The sequence below is a fragment of the Callithrix jacchus genome, chromosome 1 (genome assembly GCF_049354715.1).
Source record: "Callithrix jacchus isolate 240 chromosome 1, calJac240_pri, whole genome shotgun sequence".
Taxonomy (NCBI): domain Eukaryota; kingdom Metazoa; phylum Chordata; class Mammalia; order Primates; family Cebidae; genus Callithrix; species Callithrix jacchus.
This window is the reverse complement of record NC_133502.1, coordinates 11,615,020-11,635,450: the sequence shown is the minus strand read 5'-3', so window position 1 is coordinate 11,635,450 and position 20,431 is coordinate 11,615,020. Positions and strand designations below refer to the sequence as shown.

The 20,431-nt window shown below is 35.5% G+C and overlaps 1 protein-coding gene across 13 annotated transcripts in view; it reads left to right on the top strand.

Moving 5' to 3' along the window:
• Positions 1 to 20,431, top strand: part of UGGT2 (UDP-glucose glycoprotein glucosyltransferase 2) — a 238,444-nt gene that overhangs the window by 113,220 nt on the left and 104,793 nt on the right. For all 13 annotated transcript variants that reach the window (XR_013533952.1, XM_078368500.1, XM_078368709.1 and 10 more), the window contains 4 exons: positions 1,582 to 1,701; positions 2,921 to 3,006; positions 3,850 to 3,985; positions 12,042 to 12,176. Coding sequence is in view for 12 of the 13 variants with exons in the window: in XM_078368500.1 (XP_078224626.1) it covers positions 1,582 to 1,701; positions 2,921 to 3,006; positions 3,850 to 3,985; positions 12,042 to 12,176 (477 nt within the window). In the remaining variant the exon portion in view is untranslated. The remainder of the gene's footprint in view (positions 1 to 1,581; positions 1,702 to 2,920; positions 3,007 to 3,849; positions 3,986 to 12,041; positions 12,177 to 20,431) is intronic.

Genomic DNA, 20,431 nt, shown 5'->3' with positions numbered 1-20,431 from the left:
GATTATCTAGATTACTGCAGAAACCTCCTAATTTCTTCAAGTATTATTTTCTCCAGTCTTTCTCTCCTTTCCTCCTGGATTTTTAGTTACCTATATGCTAGACCTTTTTCATATATTTCTAATCTCTCTCACACTTTGTTTGGTTTGTCTTTTTTTTCTTCATATTTTAGTTACTGTATATTCTAGTGATCTGTTATGCAGTTTACTAATCCCTGTCTCTTCTGTGTCCAGTCTGCAATTAAACCCACCCAGTAAGTTCTTAGAGTTGTTAATTACAAATATTGTATTTTAAAATTATTAAATATCTTTCTTTTTAAAATAGATTTTAGTTCAGTCAGAATTTTTCTTTTTATAAATTGTTGTGCTTTTTAAAAAAATATATTTATGATAGTTATTTAAAGTCCTTGCCTAAGTACTCTTTGGGGTTTTTTATTGTTGTTTTTTTCTCTTGGATTTCAATATTTGGCCCTTTTTTTTTTTGCATGACTTTTTTGTTTTATAAGAGCCAGAAATTGATGAAAAGCTGTAGAAGTAGAAAGTTAAGATTTGTCCTGGCAGCCTGAGTGCCAGGTGCTCACTTGCTTCCATTGAGGCTTGTTTTTAGTCTTTATGAATGCGCTTATATTTTTATATCTTCATTCTAGGATCTGACCTTAATGGTTCTCAAATGAAAGTCTGCAGTGCATAGTACTTGAACTTTAGTCTCTGTCCTCCCAATACAATGTTATGGCTGTGGTTTCAACCTGTCCATTTCTCTTGATGTCTGGCTTTTGTAGAAGTGTTATCATATATATGTGCAGGTTAGGAGACAGCAAATGACTTGAAAGGAATTTGTATGGAGATTTTTCTGGTTTCCTGCAGATTCCTTCTCTCCTACACTCTCATCCCGCATCCTGCTCTCTAATCTCAGTGCTTTGGCAGCCCATGCTTTGACTTTTGCTTTCCAACTCAGTATTCCTTCAGGATGCAATTTGGGGATCCTAGGGATGAAGTTTAGGTCAATGTGGAGCTTGCTGTTTATGTTTACTGCTTTCAAAGACCATAATGCCTCACTTCTTGATTGGTGGTTGCTTCCCCCACCACATGCCTCTAAACAGCAGTTTATATGTTTTCTCCAGCTTGTATAGTGGGTTAGAACTTGATTTTTAAGATGTTGGTTTTGTAATTTAACTTACAAGCTGTTTTATTTTCCTTATGGCCAAGTCTTTAAATTGAAAGGCGAGGTGGAGAGGGCCTCATTTCTTGCTGATTATATATCTTAATTATAAGATAAATATTCATCTCTCTTAAGTGGTTTATGTAGAGTAATATTCATACAATTTTATGTTGCAATATGAAAAACATGAGTGAAAGGAATTAATTGTTTTTGAGACAAGGCTTAATGTAAAAGACAACATAAGTGTAAAATTGTTGCACATAATATAATTTCTTAGAGAATAATTAGCTTCTGTATTTAATCAGAAATATAAAAAATTATATGTATATTTTTATTTGTCACTTGATATAGTAAAAATCTGGCTTTGAAAATGATTTCAGTGTTATCTTAACATAGCTTTCACAAATGTCTGGATTCTCTTCTAGTGGATTAATGACTTGGAAAATGACGATTTATATATTACTTGGCCTACAAGTTTCCATGAACTTCTGAAGCCAGTATTTCCTGGAAGTATACCTTCCATAAGGCGCAATATTCATAATTTGGTGAGTTTTATATTTTGATTATGTATCTTATAAAGATATCAACATGTTTGGATTATCCTGTCAATGAATAGGCATCTGAGTTATAAAGAAATAAGTATTTCTCTGATGCAGCATTGCCTGATGCAGCAGGCTTAGGTGGCATGGCTGACTGGGCGTCAACAACTAGCAATGTCACTGTATTACTTTGTTTTCATGCTGCTAAGAAAGACATAGCCAAGACTGGGTAATTCATAAAGGAAAGTGGTTTAATTGACTCCCCAGCATGGCTGGGAGGCCTCAGGAAACTTAAGTCATGGCAGAAGGTGAAGCAAACATGCTTCTTCACATGATGGCAGGAAGGCAATAAAGAGAACTCACTCATATCACAAGAGCAGCATGAGGGTAACTGCCTCCATAATTTAACTACCTCCTACCTGGTCCATCCTGTGACACATGCAGATTATGGGAACTACAATTCAAGATGAGATTTGGGTGGGCACACAGCCAAACCATATCAGTCACATGTTCTGCCTCTTACTTTTCAGCCCTTATGTCATTTTATAATAACAATATGAATGTTATTTTTACATTTTTCTCAAAAGAATTTATGAGAGAACTTTTTCTTCTTAATTATAAAGAACTGGTGATTAAAGTAGTAATTTCAGGGAAAGATACATAAATACCATCTATGCATATAATTTTATCATATATATTATCATCTATGCACATAATTTTGTTATCCCAATAATATCTACGCATTTATATTGGAACTTTGAAAGGTGGAGAAAATACCTAGGGCTTTTTTTTCACATAGGAAATGAATATGGTATTTTTTGCAGCAGTCTTGATAAAGCAGTTGTGTTAATGCTATTTTTTTTTTCAGTCAAAATTCAACTTCTGTTTCCTTTTGAAAAAATTTATCACAGAAAATCCAATGAACATTTAGAATAAGGTATTTCAGTTCAGGTAAAAGAATGTATATTGGGCTTCCAAAAAGAAGATGAGTAGCCTGATGTTAAATTCCGTGTATAATTATATTTGGATGTGCAGCTTTTAGAAATCCTTCATAAATTGTGAAATCTTTTAGGGGGTGTGTGTGTGTGTTCCTTATAATTACTAGAATTTTTTTAAAAATTATACATTGAATTGCATACTTTCAGTCACAACAATTAGTCTGAACTTGAATTTCATGAAGATTCTAAGGTGTTGAAATAGTGATTATATACTATCTTTCTTTTAGGTTCTGTTTATTGATCCGGCCCAAGAATATTCCTTGGATTTTATAAAACTTGCTGATCTTTTATATTATCATAAACTTCCTCTTAGGTAATAGTCATTTTATAGCATTAAATTGTCAACTAAAGGAAATCCAATATTGGTCATATTGTGTTACACAGAGTATTAATAGGGCATTCAAACATTCAAAGCAATGGTTAGCTCTAGTGCCTGACATAACATAGCTGTATGTTGTGAAGTATTAAATACCTTTATGTTGGACTCATTTATCAAATCTGTCTGGTAATTTTGTTTATTACCTTCTTGAGAGAATAATCTGTCACTCTGGAAACTTATAGAAAGGTCCATCTTCCTATGCTTGCAGTCCCAGCACTTTGGGAGGCCTAGGTGGGCAGATCATGAGGTCACAGGTTCAAGAACAGCCTGGCCAATATGGTGAAACCTGGTCTCTACTAAAAATACAAAAATTAGCTGAGCGTAGTGGCACACAATTATAGTCCCAGCTACCTGGGAGGCTGAGATGGGAGAATCACTTGAACCTGGGAAGCAGAGGTTGCAGCAAGCTCAGATTGCGCCACTGCACAATTCGGCAACAGAGCAAGACTCTGTCTCCAAAAAAAAAAAAAAAAAGTACATTGACCTTTTTTGCACAGAACAAAAGAACATGCTCATTTGATAATGTTACCACCAGAGGGAGAGAGTTTGATATTATCTTAGAATTGAATCAGATTTCTACTGCAGGAATCCAGTAGCAAGGTGGATTTTGGTGAATAAGCATTACAATCAAAATTTTGAAGTAATAAAATTATTCTTTTCCCATCTATGAATACATTCTGTCCATATAGATATTGTAGTCTAATAATGTTTCTACATAATGGTTTATTGTAATTTAAGAGATAATTGTAACAGTCTTTACTCATTTTCTTTTTCCAGAATTGGTTTTGTGTTCATTCTTAATACAGATGATGAAGTTGATGGAGCAAATGATGCCGGAGTTGCTCTTTGGCGAGCTTTCAACTATATTGCAGAAGAATATGATAGATCAGAAGCATTTGCTTCTATAGTACATGTGAGTTTATCCACTAAATATGATTTCTTTAGAATGTATAATTTTTGCATTGCTATATTTATTATGACTTCTTTAGAATGTATAATTTTTGCATCATATTTATTGTAACATTTCAAAGTTTATAACCTATCATAGAGATTAATACAGATGATGAATTTGTTTTCTGTAACTCCCTGCTGAAGTACATAATATTATTCTCACATTATAAATTAGGCAACTGAGGTTCTGCCAAGATATTTAAATTTACTAAGGTTTACTCAGCCAATAAAGGGATTTAAATAGTATATGTAAGTTTAGATGAAAACATATTAATAGAAAATGATTATTTAGGGAAGAATTCTTGAACTAGGCTTTGAATAAAGAGATCATTGCAGGCTGGGCACAGTGGCTAATGCCTATAATCTCAGCATTTCAGGAGGCTAAGGCAGGAGGATTGCTTTACCAGGAGTGCAAGACTAGCCTGGGCAACACAGTGAGACCCTAGCTCTACCAAAAACAAAAGCCAGGTGCAGTGGTACATTCCTATAGTCCTAGTTACTCAGGAGGTTGAGGTGGGAGGATCATTTGGGCCCAGAAGGTCAAAGCTGCAATGAGCCAAGATCGAGCCACTGCACTCCTGCCCAGGCCCTGTCTCCTGGGCGTGGGGGAGGGGGACGTCATTGCAGAGCTAAATATTCTGAATGACAAAGTGTATAGATACTTCCTAGAGAGTTTCAAAGAAGGGGGAAGTCACTTATTGACAGCATAATGTGAAAGAGGTAATATTGATAGAGTCTGACAAAGAGATTGTATAAGAGATGTTAGAAATTGGTAAGAACCTGATTAAGGAAGAACAAGACATAGTAAGATTATTTCATAATTGAGGTTTTGAAGTTCTGTTGTAGCTCATTGTAGAAATATTTACATATTAAAGAGCTATATTATTACAAAATATCAAGTCTTAACTTACAAATAACTTCTATCTTTTTTTTATTCATTGGGCTTTAGCTTATCAATCAATAGTTTAACAAGAAATGACTCTTCTTCTGAGAAAGGAATTTCCACAGTAGTACAAATTTCCTATCATACTTCTGTAGCTCCCAGGAAAATCATTAAATACCTTATTAATTCATTAAACTAGAGTACAGAAACTACACTATTGTGATTTGGGGGCTATAGTTTGCTCTGTAAAATACTACCATGGAATATATTTCAATATTAAGTTTCAGCTTATTATTTTACTAATTTACTGGTGTCAGAGTTTATAAAGAACTTAGTCAATTTGAGATTCACCCATTTTATTGTAAAGGATCATTATGATATTCAAAACTTATAAACCTAAAGATATTCAGAAATGATCTTTACCTAAGTTATCTTAATTATCAGTATTGAATCTGTTTTATAAGTGTTTTGTATCAGACATTAATTTACATGTGATAGCATAATCTACAGTGTTCAGCACAATCTATTAACGTATAATCTCTTAGAAAAACAAATTATATTTGAAACCATAGGGTTTAATACAAAGCAGCATAAAAGTAAGTATTAAATATGTAGCACAGCCTGTAAGTTGTGCTAAACAATTAGAATGAGAGGGAGAAGGAGAAATAATTTGAACAAGATAGTTTTTAGGAAAATAGATGAATTATAAATTCTTTTTAAAGTGTTTCTCTGTTTTCAGTGAGCTAATTGCTTTATCTCAATTAAGTAATTTGAAGATATTTAGTACTATAGAGAAGAGGGATATAAGACCAAAATAATAAAATATATGAAAGTTATTGAAATGTGATAATAAACAGCAAATAGTAAAAGTTAATCCAGCCATATCTGTGGCCATATTAAATGTGAGTAAATTAAACTTTAGCATACTAAAAGAAAAGAAAGCAAAAGACAAAATATTATACATAAGGTGACTATTTCACAAATGAAATCTGAATTGGCCATAAAATATTAGGGGAAATGAGCTTTAAGAAAAATACTAAAGTGTATATAGCTTCAAATTATACAATACAAAATTTGATAACCAGGGAGATAAATGGACAGCTCTACTGTAATAGTAGGTTATTTTAACATTTCTCTATTAATAGGTGAAACAGATTAAAAAATTAGTAAAGATACGTATAAGATTTTAACAATACAGTTTACAAGATTAATTTTAAAGGCAAATATAAAATCCATCAGAGAATGAGATAATTTTGCAATCAAAACAGAAGAGGAAAATATGTCTTTTAGTTAGAAAAGAAGGACTTAAAAATACTGATTAACCATTCAGAAGTAACTCATTTTTAAAAAGTAGATGGAAAGCAACAAAATAATACACATTAATGAACTAGGAAATGAAAATATAATTATAGGGTCAAGAATATCAAAGTTGATATTCCGAAAAGACAAATAACATTTACAAACCATAGAGATTAGGTTCCAGATGAGCACACCAGTAATAGGATATAGAAACTTTCAGCTTCTTTTTTTTTGAGACTGAGTTTCGCTCTCGTTACCCATGCTGGAGTGCAATGGCACGATCTCGGCTCACTGCAACCTCCGCCTCCTGGGTTCAGGCAATTCTCCTGCCTCAGCCTCCTGAGTAGCTGGGATGACAGGCACGCGCCACCATGCCCAACTAATTTTTTGTATCTTTAGTAGAGGTGGGGTTTCACCATGTTGACCAGGATGGTCTCGATATCTTGACCTCGTGATCCACTTTCCTCGGCCTCCCAAAGTGCTGGGATTACAGGCATGAGCCACCGTGCCTGGCCAACTTCCAGTCTCTTAAGGCCTGGGCTCAGAGATTGGTACGTCATTACTTTCAGATTATTCCATTATATTCAGTTTACCAAATAGGCACAGATTCAGATTCATATACCCACCTCTCAATGAAAGGAGTGTTGAAGAATTTGGAGACCATATTTTAAAACTAGTACAGCAAATTCTACCAAGTATTCAAATATTTAAAGAAACAATAATTTCAATCTTCAAAATCTTTTAGAGAATAGAAAAAGAGGAAACGTTTTCTAAATCAGTCTTTGAATCTAGTATAATCAGATGTCAAAGCCTGACAAAAAGAGAAAAGGAAAAATTATAGGCTGTTCTTTGTTGGGAATATGTATGCCAAAGTCCTAAATAAAATGTTAACAAAAGAAATCTAGCAGGTATGTAAAAAATAAACTGTCATTGACAAGGTGAGATTATCTAATGAATGAAAAGAAAGTATTTGAAAATTTGAGGAATTTCTAAATATAATTCACCATGTTAATATATTATCATTCTAGAAGATGCATAAGAAACATTTGAAAAAAATTCAAAGCTTTTTTATGATTAAAAACTCATAAAGAAACAAATAGTTTAGCAAACTATTATATAGGGAAATTTTATTAATTGATGACAGGACATCTTAGCATTAAAATGACAGAAAGCATTGTTTTTAAAATTGGAAAAAGATAAAGTACACACTGTCAACACCTCAAGTGTTATCCTCAAGTTCCAGTCAGTGCAATAAGTAAAGGAAATACTCATTTAAAATATTAAACAAATTATTATTTAAGATTCTAGGGTTGCCTACAGAGGAAACTCAAAAGAATCCATTGATTGTTAGATTTGATAAAGGAGGTTAGTAAAGTAACTGGATATGAGATCATCAGTTATATTAAGTGCCTACTACATACCACACCCTGTTTTAGGTGCTTGGATAAATTAATAACATATATAGGCAATAATCCTTATCCTCATGAGAGTCCTTTCTATAATGATTCCCACATTTACAATGGCAAGAACAAATAAAAGATACTTAGGAATAATGAGGAGGGGGGTGGAAGGCCTGTTTTGTGGAGAAAATTTTGAATTATAGCCATTAAAGTTTACCTAAATGAATGAAAAGCTCTACCATATTTATCAGTAGAAATATTTCACTTCATAATTATATTGTTTTCTGCAAGTGATTATAAAGTCAATGCAGTTCCAACCAAAGTTGAATGTTGGGGATTTTTTTGTGAAATGTGATGTTTATTTTAAAATGTATATGGAAGAATGAAGACTCAAAATGGGTGAGACTTGAAGAATAAAGTGATGGGACTTGCCATACCAGGTAATAAGATGTATAAAGTTTGTAGTGTTCGTTCAAGGGAAAGACATATCTATCAAAAGAATATGGGAGTCCCAAAACTTAAGAATACTGAAGTGGCATTACAGGAAATGGGAGAGACTTTCAACAACTACGGTTCGACAGGGGCTATACCAATGCAAATAAATACGACCTCCCACCTTGTGTAAAAATCATTTCAGTTAGCTTAAAACTGTAAGTCTGGAAATCAAAACTTTAAAACATTTAGAAGTTAGGACCCCAGGGTAAGGGTTTCCTAGATAAAAAGCTCTAAGTCTGAAGGAAAATACTGATAGTTTCAGCTAAATTACAAATGAAAACTAGTGCTTATTAAAATATGTCATTAAAAAGTAGGGAAAAATGTTACAAGCACGAGAAGTATTTACAATACATATGGCCGATAAAATATTTATATTCCATGAGATGTAAAGATTTCCTACAATTCAAAAAGAAAAACACAAATGACCCAAGAGGAAAAATGCATAAAAGAGTTTTTAAATAGAGGATGCATTCATGGTAAGTAAAAATTTACTGAAATTATTGGTAGTAAATATTTGTTACCATTAATGGTAACTAAACAAGATAATTATCCTACAAATTTGAAAATGCAAATAAAAGCTACTACAACGAGATTATTTTATACACTGTAATTTGACAATAATTAAGAAAGCTGAAGGTATCACATGTTAATGAGAATATAGAGCAATGGAATGCCTTTACATTGTTACCCTGCCTGTAGGAATCTAAATTGGCAGAGCCACATTGAAAAACAATCTGATAATAATTTATATTTTGAAGTTAAATTTCCATATTCCCTGTATACAACACACACACACACCCTAAGAGAAGCTCTTGTACCTGCACCTTAAAAGGCTATTGTTAGCAGAATCATTCAGAATAGCAACAAACTATAATAAAAATGACCCAAATATGTATCAGTAGCAAAACAGATTAGTAGAATTTGGCATGTCAATAGAATGAAATATCATATGCAAGAGCATGGATGTATTAGAAACATAATGAAGTCATAGAAGACTAACACCATACCATATACTTTTAAAGCTCAGAAGCAAACCAATCTAAGTATTGGAATACTTATTCACATAAAACTCTAAAATTTAAAAAGGAAAGGGAATGATAAATGCAAATTCAAAACAATGCTTGCATCTTGAGGCACAGGGAAATGGGATTGGGAGAGAAGTTGTACTTCATGGTATTGGTGCTGTTCCATTTCTTTTGTTACATGGTTTATTCATAAAAATTTCTTGTTTTATTATTTATGCCTCATAATGTGTATGTTATGTGTATTCCTTTTTGCTTACCAAGTTACAAAAGAATTTTTAAAATTTAAAAATGTGTAAGAGGATTGAGTTGATATTTCTGAGTACCTTATTCAAGGCATTATAACTCCCTTATTTCATAGGAATATTTAATATTTTCAAGTTACTAGTAAAATGACTAATCTGAATGACTTTTCATATTCTTTTGCTTTATTCAAAATCTCATTTTTGCAATTTCCATCTGTTTTACAGAAGACTGAACTTTTCACTTTTTTTGAGTTATGATCATACTATGTTCTACTTTGATAGGAGGGGAAAACTTGCCCCTAAATTGAAAAACTCATAAAATGAAACTCTTCAGTCTAATTACATACCTGGGCTGCTTCTTAAAGGAATAGGTTACAAAGTTTACAGTGATAAAGGGAGAGCAAAGAATACTAATTTCTTACTACGAGGACTTTAAAGTGAGGATCGTTTTAGCTACAATATGAAAATTATGTTTGGCAATAATGATTTAAGTGAATTGGGACTAAAAATAATAATCTTTTTTTTTGAGACAGAGTTTCGCTCTTGTTACCCAGGCTAGAGTGCAATGGCGTGATCTCGGCTCACCGCAACCTCCTCCGCCTCCTGGGTTCAGGCAATTCTCCTGCGTCAGCCTCCCGAGTAGCTGGGATTACAGGCACGCGCCACCATGCCCAGCTAATTTTTTGTATTTTCAGTAGAGACGGGGTTTCACCATGTTGACCAGGACGGTCTCCATCTCTCGACCTCGTGATCCACCCGCCTTGGCCTCCCAAAGTGCTGGAATTACAGGCGTGAGCCACCACGCCTGGCCCTAAAAATAATATTCTTAAGTGATGTATCAAATGCTGCCTAATAGTGTTTCTACTTACTACTTGTTCCTTCTGCTTATGAGTTTCTTTCCCCAGAATGTCTTAATGGTAGCTCAGCATTCATATTTATGTCTCAGCTTCCTTGACTACTCAGAGATGCCATCGCTCTTGGTGCAAAACCTAAAACAGCACCTGGGTCATAGTAGAGGATCTCTAAGTACTTATTAAAGAGAGAAGTGAAAAAGATATAAAGAGTAACAGCTTACATTCTACAAGTGTGTTTAGAACATCTGCGATTGGGGAAGAGTAGAGGTGCAGAGAAAGTCCAGTCAAACTACTTACTAGTAAAACCTGGCATGGTGGCTCATGCCTGTAATCCCAGGACCTTGGGAGGCTGAGGCAGGTGGATTGTTTGACCCAGGAGTTTGAGACTGACCTGAGCAACATGACAAGACCCCATCTTTACCAATAAAGCAAAAAACTTTAACCAGGTGTGGTGGCTACTTCCTGTAGTCCCAGCTACCCAGAGGGCTAGATAAGAGGATTGCTTGAGCTGGGAGGTTGAGGCTGCAGTGAGCCATGATCACACCCACTGCACTCCAGCCTGGATGATGGTGAGACCCTGTCTCAAAAAAAAAAAAAAAAAAAATTACAGAAGAGCAATAAAAATGAAAGTATTTCTGAAAGGTCATATTAGAATATATTATACATATGTTTAAAAAGGTAATCATTATTTTTAAAAAATTTTTTTATTTTACTTTAAGTTCTGGGGTTCATGTGCAGATCTTGCAGAATTGTTACATAGGTACACACATGCCATGGTGGTTTGCTGCTTCCATGTCCCCATCACCTACATTAGGTATTTCTCCTAATGTTATCCCTCCCCAGTCTCCCCACTCTCTGCTATCTCTCCCCTAGACCCCCACCCCGCAACAGACTCCAGTAAGTGTTGTTCCCCTCCCTATGTCCATGTGTTCTCATTGTTCAACACCCTCTTATGAGTGAGAACATGTGGTGTTTGGTTTTCTGTTCTTGTGTCATTTTGCTAAGAATGATGGTTTCCAGATTCATCCATGTCCCTGCAAAGGACATGAACTCATCCTTTTTTATGGCTGCATAGTATTCCATGGTGTATATGTACCACATTTTCTTTATCCAATCTATCACTGATGGGCATTTGGCTTGGTTCCAAGTCTTTGCTCTTTCTAGATCCTTGAGGAATTGCCACACTGTCTTCCACAATGGTTGAACTAATTTACAATCCCACCAACAGTGTAAAAGTGTTCCTATTTCTCCACATCCTCTTTAACATCTGTTGTCTCCAGATTTTTTAAGATCACCATTCTAACTGGCATGAGATGGTATCTCACTGTGGTTTTGATTTGCATTTCTCTAATGACCAATGATGAGCATTTTTTCATGTTTTTTGGCCAATAAATGTCTTCTTTTGAAAAGTGTTCATATCCTTCGCCCACTTTTTGATGGTTTTTTTTTCTTCTATATTTGTTTTAGTTCTTTGTAAATTCTGGATATTAGCCCTTTGTCAGATGGGTATCTTGTAAAAATTTTTTCCCATTTTTTGGTTGCCAGTTCACTCTAAAGATTATTTCTTTTGCTGTGCAGAAGGTCTTAAGTTTGGTGTCTGGTTTCATCAAAATAGAATAAAACATAAATTCCTTATGATATTTTTGAAAACTATAGAATATTTTAAAACTCTTTATTAGATGATTTATAGTTAAAATTATTTGTATGTGGTATATGTGTATATGTAGTTAGCATGTTTTAAACTTATAAGAATCTGCATGCTAAGGGAAAGAAAACTAATTGCTGTAAGAGTAAAATTAATTATAATTAAATTTTCACAGATGTACAAAAAAGTGAAGAAGGATAAAAATATACTCACTGTGGACAATGTGAGGAGTGTTATCCAAAATAAATTTCCTCAGGCCAATATTTGGGATATTTTGGGAATTCATTCTAAATATGATGAAGAAAGAAAGGTAAGTAGGGACATTATGTTAAATACGCCAGGCACAGAAAGACAAATACCACATAGTCTCTGCTCATGTGGAATCTTAAAAAGTCAGACTGACAGAAACAGAGTAAAATGGTGGTTACCAGAGGCTGGGGAGGGCGGAATTGGGAAGATGTTGGTCAAAGGATACAAAATTTCAGTTAGATTAGAGAAATAAGTTCAAGAGATCTATTGTACATCATAGTGACTATAGTTAATGACCATATATTGTATACTTGAAAATTACTAAGAAAGTACATTTTAGGTATTCTTACCACAAAATATGAGACGTATATGAGGTAATGCATGTGATAATTAGCTTCATTAGCTATCCCACAATGTACATTATGAAAATACCTTATGTCATAAATATATATAATTTTTATTTGTCAATTTTTTAAAAAGGTAAACAGAGACTCAACCCAGAAGATTCAGAAAGAGCCAAAAATAAAGGGGGCAACAACTCAAAGAAATTGTCAGAGAAAGAGAAATAGTATATAGAAATTACAAAAATTAATAGATGTGAGCCTTCGTTGGAAGGGACTCATCAAATACGCAACACTGAATGAAAGAAGAATGGTTTAGAGCATGGGGATAAGGAATACTTTTCTGAAGAAGTGATATTTAAGCTAAGTCCTGAAGCAGGAGGAAGAGTTAGACAAAAGGAAACAAGAGGGTTTTAAAAGACTAACATTCCAGTCAGAGAAAAATGTTGAAGTCTGAGATATAAAGGAATTGAGAGAAGCCGATGTTGTTACTGTGTAGATTGAAAGCATATGTTGTGTCTGTATTAATGGGGTACAGTTAAGGAGACAAGACTGGAGAGGCAAGCAAAGGGTCTGATTACACAGGGTCTTGTGAACAATATTTAATGTACTCATATCAGTGGAAGCTCTTGGCAACAGTGAAAAACATAAAAGGCATTAAGTAATGAAGCGACAATGACATGCATTTTTTTTGAAGAGCATTCTTCATTGTTGAGAATGGATTGTTGTTGGGGAAGAGTAGATGTGACATGTATTAGGAAATACAAAGTGAGAGATGTGAGATGGGCTAGCAGGCTTTTGGAAGAAGTGGAAGCAGAGAAAATAGAAGTATTTGAATTATTTAGGAGGTACCATCCAGGTGCTGCTGGATTGGATAGGGTAGAGGGGAGAAGTGAGATTGTCAAGGGTAATTCCCAGGGTTCAGATGAACAACTAACTGGTAGAGTCAATGCCAAGAAGGAAAGTAGTGGAAGAGAAAAGCATTGGGAGATAAGATCAGAAGTGTAATTTTCCACATAGAGGATTTAAGTTGCCTGTGCAACTTCCAAGGGAGATGTGCAATCAGCAATTGGATATATGACCCATAGCTCGGAAGATGTGTGAGCTAAAAATATATAATGCAGTGTTATTGACTTATTTGTGGTAATTAGCTTTTGGATTGGAAAGGTTGTCTAATTAGAAGTTATAGAGTAAGAGCAGAAGAGTGCTTGTATTTATAGGAGGGACATCTTTCTTGAGTTCCAAACCCATGTATTCAGCTGCTTAATGGATTTCCCATAAGCATCTTAAATTGGAAGAATCTAAAACCATGCCCATGATCTCCCTTGTTGCTCCAAACATTTTTTTCTTCTTTAGTTCCTATTCTAGAGGGTGGATAGCAACCATTCACCCAAGCCACCCATGCTGAAAGCCTAATAGTCACCCTTAAGTAACTATTTTTCTCACACACTCTCAAAAAATTGGTCATCAAGTTCTGTCACTTTTACTTGTGACTGCCTCGTCAACTGGGTTGCTGGCCCCTGACTGGGAGACATTTCCCAGCAGGGGGTGACAGATACTTTGTACAGGAGAGCTCCTGTTGGCATCCGGCTGGTGTTCTTCTGGCAGGAAGCTTCCAGATGAGGAAACAGGCACCAATCTTTGCTATTCTGCAGCCTCCACTAATGATACCCAGGCAAACAGGGTCTGGAGTGGACCTCCAGCAAACTCCAGCATAACTGCAGCTGAGGGGCCTGACTGTTAGAAGGAAAACTAACGAACAGAAAGCAGTAGCATTAACATCAACAAAAAGGATGTCCATACAGAAACCCCAACCAAAGGTCACCAACATCAAAGACCAAAGATAGGATATATCCATGAAGATAAGGAAAACCCAGCACAAAAAGACTGAAAATTCCAAAAACCAGAACACCTCTCCTCCTCCAAAGGATCACAGCTCCTCACCAGCAAGGAACAAAACTGGATGGAGAATGAGTTTGATGAATTGACAGAAGTAGGCTTCAGAAGGTGGGTAATAACAAACTCTTCCAAGCAAAAGGAGTACATTCTAACTCAATGCAAGGAAGCTAAGAATCTTGAAAAAAAGAGGAATTGCTAACTAGAATAACCAGCTTAGTGAAGAATATAATGACATGATGGAGCTGAAAAACACAACACGAGAACTTTGTGAAGCATACACAAGTATCAATAGCAGAATCAGTCAACAGAAGAAAGAATATCAGAGATGGAAGATCAGCTTAATGAAATAAAGCATAAAGAGAAGATTAGAGAAAAAAGAATGAAAAGGAATGAACAAAGCCTCCAAGAAATATGGGACTGTATGAAAAGACCAAACTTTCGATTGCTGTACCTGAAAGTGATAGGAAGAGTGGAACCAAGTTGAAAAACACTCCTTAGGATATCCTGGAGAACTTCCCCAACCTAGCAAGGCAGGCCAACATTCAAATTTTGGAAATACAGAGAACACCACAAAAATAGTCCTTGAGAAGACCAACCCCAAGACATATAATCATTGAATCACCAAGGCTAAAATGTAGAAAAAAAATATTAAGGGCAGCCAGAGAGAAAGATCAGGTTACCCACAAAGGGAAGCTCATAATAACAGTGGATCTCTCTGCAGAAACCCTACAAGCCAGAAGAGAGTGGGGGCCAATATTCAACATCCTTAAAGAAAAGAATTTTCAACCCACTATTTCATATCCAGCCAACTAAGCTTCAGAAGTGAAGGAGAAATAAAATCCTTTACAGACAAGCAAATGCTGAGAGATAGAGCTCCTGAATGAAGCACCAAATATGGAAAGGAAAAACCAGTACCAGTCACTGCAAAAACATACCAAATTGTAAAGACCATCAACAATATGAAGAAATCGCATCAACAGGCAAAATAACCAGCTAGCATCATAATGACAGGATCAAATTCACACATAATAATAGTAACTTTAAATGTAAATGGGCTAAACGCCTCAATTAAAAGATGCAGGCTGGCAAATTGGATAAAAAGTCAAGACCCATTGATGCGCTGTATTCAGTAGACCTGTCTTATGTGCAAAGACATAGGCTCAAAATAAAGGGATGGAGGAATATTTACCAAGCAAATAGAAACCCCCCCCCAAAAAAAGAGGTTGTAGTTTTAGTCTCTGATAAAACAGACATTAAACCAACAAACATAAAAAAGACAAAGAAGGGCATTACATAATATTAAAGGAATCACTGCAACAAGAAGAGCTAGCTATCCTAAATATATATGTACCCAGTACAGGAGCACCCAGATTCATAAAGCAAGTCCATAGAGACCTACAAAGAGACTCAGTCTCCCACACAATAATAGTGGGAGACTTAACACCCCACTGTCACTATTAGATACATCAACAAGATGGAAAATTAACAAGAGTATTCAGGACTTGAACTCAGCTCTGGACCAAGCAGACCTAATAGACATCTACAGAACTCTTCACCCCAAATCAACAGAATATACATTCTTCTTAGCACCACATAGCACTTATTCTAAAATTGACCACATAATTGAAGGTAAAACACTCCTCAGCAAATGCAAAAGAATGGAAATCAAAACAAGCAGTCTCTCAGACCACAGTGCAATCAAATTAGAACTCGAGATTAAGAAACTCACTCAAAACTGCAACTACATGGAAACTGAACAATCTGCACCTGAATGACTACTGGGTAAATAACAAAATTAAGACAGAAATAAAGAAGTTCTTTGAAACCAGTGAGAACAAAGACATAATGTACCAGAACCTCTGGGACACAGCTAAAGCAGTGTTTAGAGGAAAACTTATAGCACTAAATGCCCACAGGGGAAAGCAGGAAAGATCTAAAATCAGCACCCTAACATTACAGTTAAAAGAACTATAGCAGCAAGAGCACAATTTCAAAGCCAGCAGAAGACAAGAAATAACTAAGATTAGAGCAAAACTGAAGGAGATAGAGACACAAAAAAACCCTTCAAAAAAAATCAGCGACTCCAGGAGCTGTTTTTTTGAGAAGATTAACAAACTAGATGGACCATGAGCCAGACTAATAAAAGAGAGAAGAATAAATAGCCACAGTAAAAAAAAAATGATAAAGGGAGTATCATCACTGATCCCACAGAAATAGAAACTACCATCAGAGAATACTATAAACACCTCTACACAAATAAATTAGAAAATCTAGAAGAAATGGATAAATTCCTGGACAGATACACCCTTTCAAGACTAAACCAGTAGGTCAAATCTATGAATAGACAGACAACAAGTTCTGAAATTGAGTCAGTAATTAATAACCTACTAACCAAAAAGAGCCCAGGATCAGACGGATTCACACCCAAGTTCTACCAGAGAAACAAAGAGGAACTGATACCATTCATTTGAAAACTATTTCAAACAATAGAAAAAGAGGGACTCCTACCTAATTCATCTTATGAGGCCAGCAATATCCTGATACCAAAATGTGGTGGACACACACACACACACACACACACACACACACACACACACAAAGAAAATTTCAGGCCAATATCCCTGATGAACATTGATGCAAAAATCTTTAATAAAATACTGGCAAACCAAATCCAGCAGCACATCAAAAGCCTTGTCCACCATGATCAAGTCAGCTTCATCCCTGGGATGCAAGGCTGGTTCAACATATGCAAATCAACCAATGTAATCCATCACTTAAACAGAACCAATGATGAAAAACACATGATTATCTCAATAGATGCAGAAAGGGCCTTCAATAAAATTAAACACCCCTTCATGCTAAAAACTCTCAATAAACTAGGTATTAAAGGAATGTATCTCAAAATAATAAGAGCTATTTATGACAGACTCACAGCCAGTATCGTACTGAATAGGCAAAAATTGGAAGCACTCCCTTTGAAAACTGGCAGAAGAAAAGGATGCCATCTCACCACTCCTATTCAACATAGTATTGGAAGTTCTGGCCAGGATGATCAGGAAAGAGAAAGAAATAAAGGGTATTCAAATAGGAAGTTAAATAGTCTCTGTTTGCAGATGACCTGATTGTATATTTAGGAAACGCCATCTCAGCCCAAAATCTCCTTAAGCTAATAAGTAACTTCAGCAAAGTCTCAGGATACAAAATCAATGGCAAAAATCACAAGCATTTCTATACACCAATAATAGACAAACAGTGAGCCAAATTATGAGTGAACTCCCATTCACAATTGCTACAAAGAGAATAAAATACCTAGGAATACAACTCACAGGGGGTGTGAAGGACCTTTTCAAAGAGAACTACAAACCACTGCTCAAAAAAGAGAGGGCACAAAAACATGGAAAAACATTCCATGCTCATGGATAGGAAGAATCAATATCGTGAAAATGGCCATACTGCCCAAAGTAATGTATAGATTCAATGCTATCCCCATCAAGCTACCATTGATTTTCTTCACAGAATTAGAAAAAACTACTTTAAATTTCATATGGAAAAAGAAGCCATATAACCAAGCAATCCTACCCAAAAAGAACAAAGCTGGAGGCATCACACTACCTAACTTCAAACTATACTACAAGGCTACAGTAACCAAAACAGCATGATACTGTTACCAAAACAGATATGTGAACCAATGGAACAGAACAGAGGCCTCAGAGACAATGCCACACATCTACAACTATATGATCTTTGACAAACCTGACAAAAACAAAGCAATGGGGAAAGGATTTTCTATTTAATAAATGGTGTTGGGAAAACTGGCTAGCCATATGCAGAAAACTGAAACTGGACCCCTTCCTTATACCTTATATAAAAATTAACTCAAGGTAAATTAAAGACTTAAATATCAGACCTAAAACTATAAAAACCCTAGAAGAAAACCTAGGCAGTATGAGTCCAGGACATAGGCATGGGCAAAGACTAAAACACCAAAAGCAATGGCAAAACATGACTAAAACTACAAAAGCAATGTCAACAAAAGGCAAAATTGACAAATGGGAATCTAATTAAACTAAAGAGCTTCTGCACAGCAAAAGAAACTATCATCAGAGTGAACAGGCAACCTACAGAATGGGGGGAAATTTTTGCAATCTATTCATCTGACAAAGGGTTAATGTCCAGAATCTATGGAGAACTTAAACCAATTTACAAGAAAAAAAACAACCCCATTGAAAAGTGGGCAAATGATATGAACAGACACTTCTCAAAAGAAGACATTTATGTGGTCAAGAAACATATGTAAAAAAGCTCATCTGCCAGGCGGGGTGGCTCATGCCTGTAATCCCAGCACTTTGGGAGGCGGAGGCGGGTGGATCACCAGGTCAGTAGATCAAGACTGTGCTGGCCCACATGGTGAAACCCCATCTCTACTAAAAATACAAAAAATAAAAATTAGCTGGGCGTGGTGGTGCACACCTATAGTCTCAGTTACTCGGGAGGCTGAGGCAGGAGAATTGCTTGAACCCAGGAGGTGGAGATTTCAGTGAGCCAACATTGTGTCACTGCACTCCAGCCTGGGCAACATCGCGAGACTCTGTCTCAAGAAAAGAAAAAAAGCTCATCATTACTGGTCATTAGAGCAATGCAAATCAATACCACAATGAGATTCCATCTCCTGTTTGTTCGAATGGTGATCATTAAAAAGTTAGGAAACAACAGATGCTGGAGAGAATGTAGAGAAATAGGAACACTTTTACACTGTTGGTGGGAGTGTAAATTGGTTCAACCATTTTGGAAGACAGTGTGGCAATTCCTCAAGGATCTAGAGCCAGAAATATATTTTGACCCAGCAATCCCATTACTGAGTATATACCCAAAGGATTGTAAACCATTTAAAGACACATTCACATGTATGTTTATTGTGGCACTGTTCAAAATAGCAAAGACTTGGAACCAACCCAAAATGCTTATCAGTGATAGACTGGATAAAGAAAATGTGGCACATATACACTATGGAATATTATCCAGCCAGAAAAAAAAAGATGAGTTCGTGTCATTTGCAGGGACATGGAAGAAGCTAGAAGCCATCATTTCCAGCAAACTTAACACAGGAACAGAAAACCAAACACTGTGTGTTCTCATAAGTGGGAGTTGAACAATGAGAACACATGAACACAGGGAGAGGAACATCACACACCAGGGCCTGCTGGCAGGTGGGGGACTAAAGAAGGGATAGCATTGGGAGAAATACCTAATGTAGATGATGGGTTGCTAGGTGTGGCAAATCACCTGTGTAACATAGGTGATTTGCTGTTTACCTATGTAACCTGTATGTTCTGCACATGTATCCCAGAACTTAAAGTATAATAATAAAATTAAAAAGGTTTTGGAAACTGTTAAATATTTCAGAAACTGCCTCATTCTCAATTTGCCTGTTAGCACTGACTTTTTTTTGCTCTTGATTTTTCTTTCCCTTACAACTGTAGTAGCCCCTGAAGCAGTGTCCTAAAATATGCTCTTTCTTCCCATTGTTGCCATTGTATCCTTTTAAAAATAAGCAAATCAGATATTTTGCATGAAATCCCTTATCAGATAGAATTTACCATGACCTGCTTGGTACCCCCAAAATACTATTTCACACTCACTTTTAATATATATCCATCTCTCCCTCTATTAAACTATGTTTCTTTATTATAGAGTTTGCATATCATTTACATGCATTTATAAACCTAATACATAGTAGGTGCCCTCTAAATGCAGAGATAGTGTAGTACAGTGGTTAAGAGTTCAGACTTGGTCAGACAGATCTGGGTACAAATTCCACTTCTAAAACATTGTAGCTATATGACATAAGAAGTGATTTAATCTCTGTGTGTCTGTTTTATCATCTCTAAAATGGATGTAATAGTAATACTTGGCTTTCTAGAGTATTTGTGCAAATGTTGGCTATAATGATGACAATACTTGGTATTGGATAGCAAATGAGGTATTTGGTCACTTTTTAATTCATAGGCTAAAATTTGAATATTGAGGACCTTCATGATCTGGCCTCTACTTAAAACCCCTCTCTAACAGCTCTCCC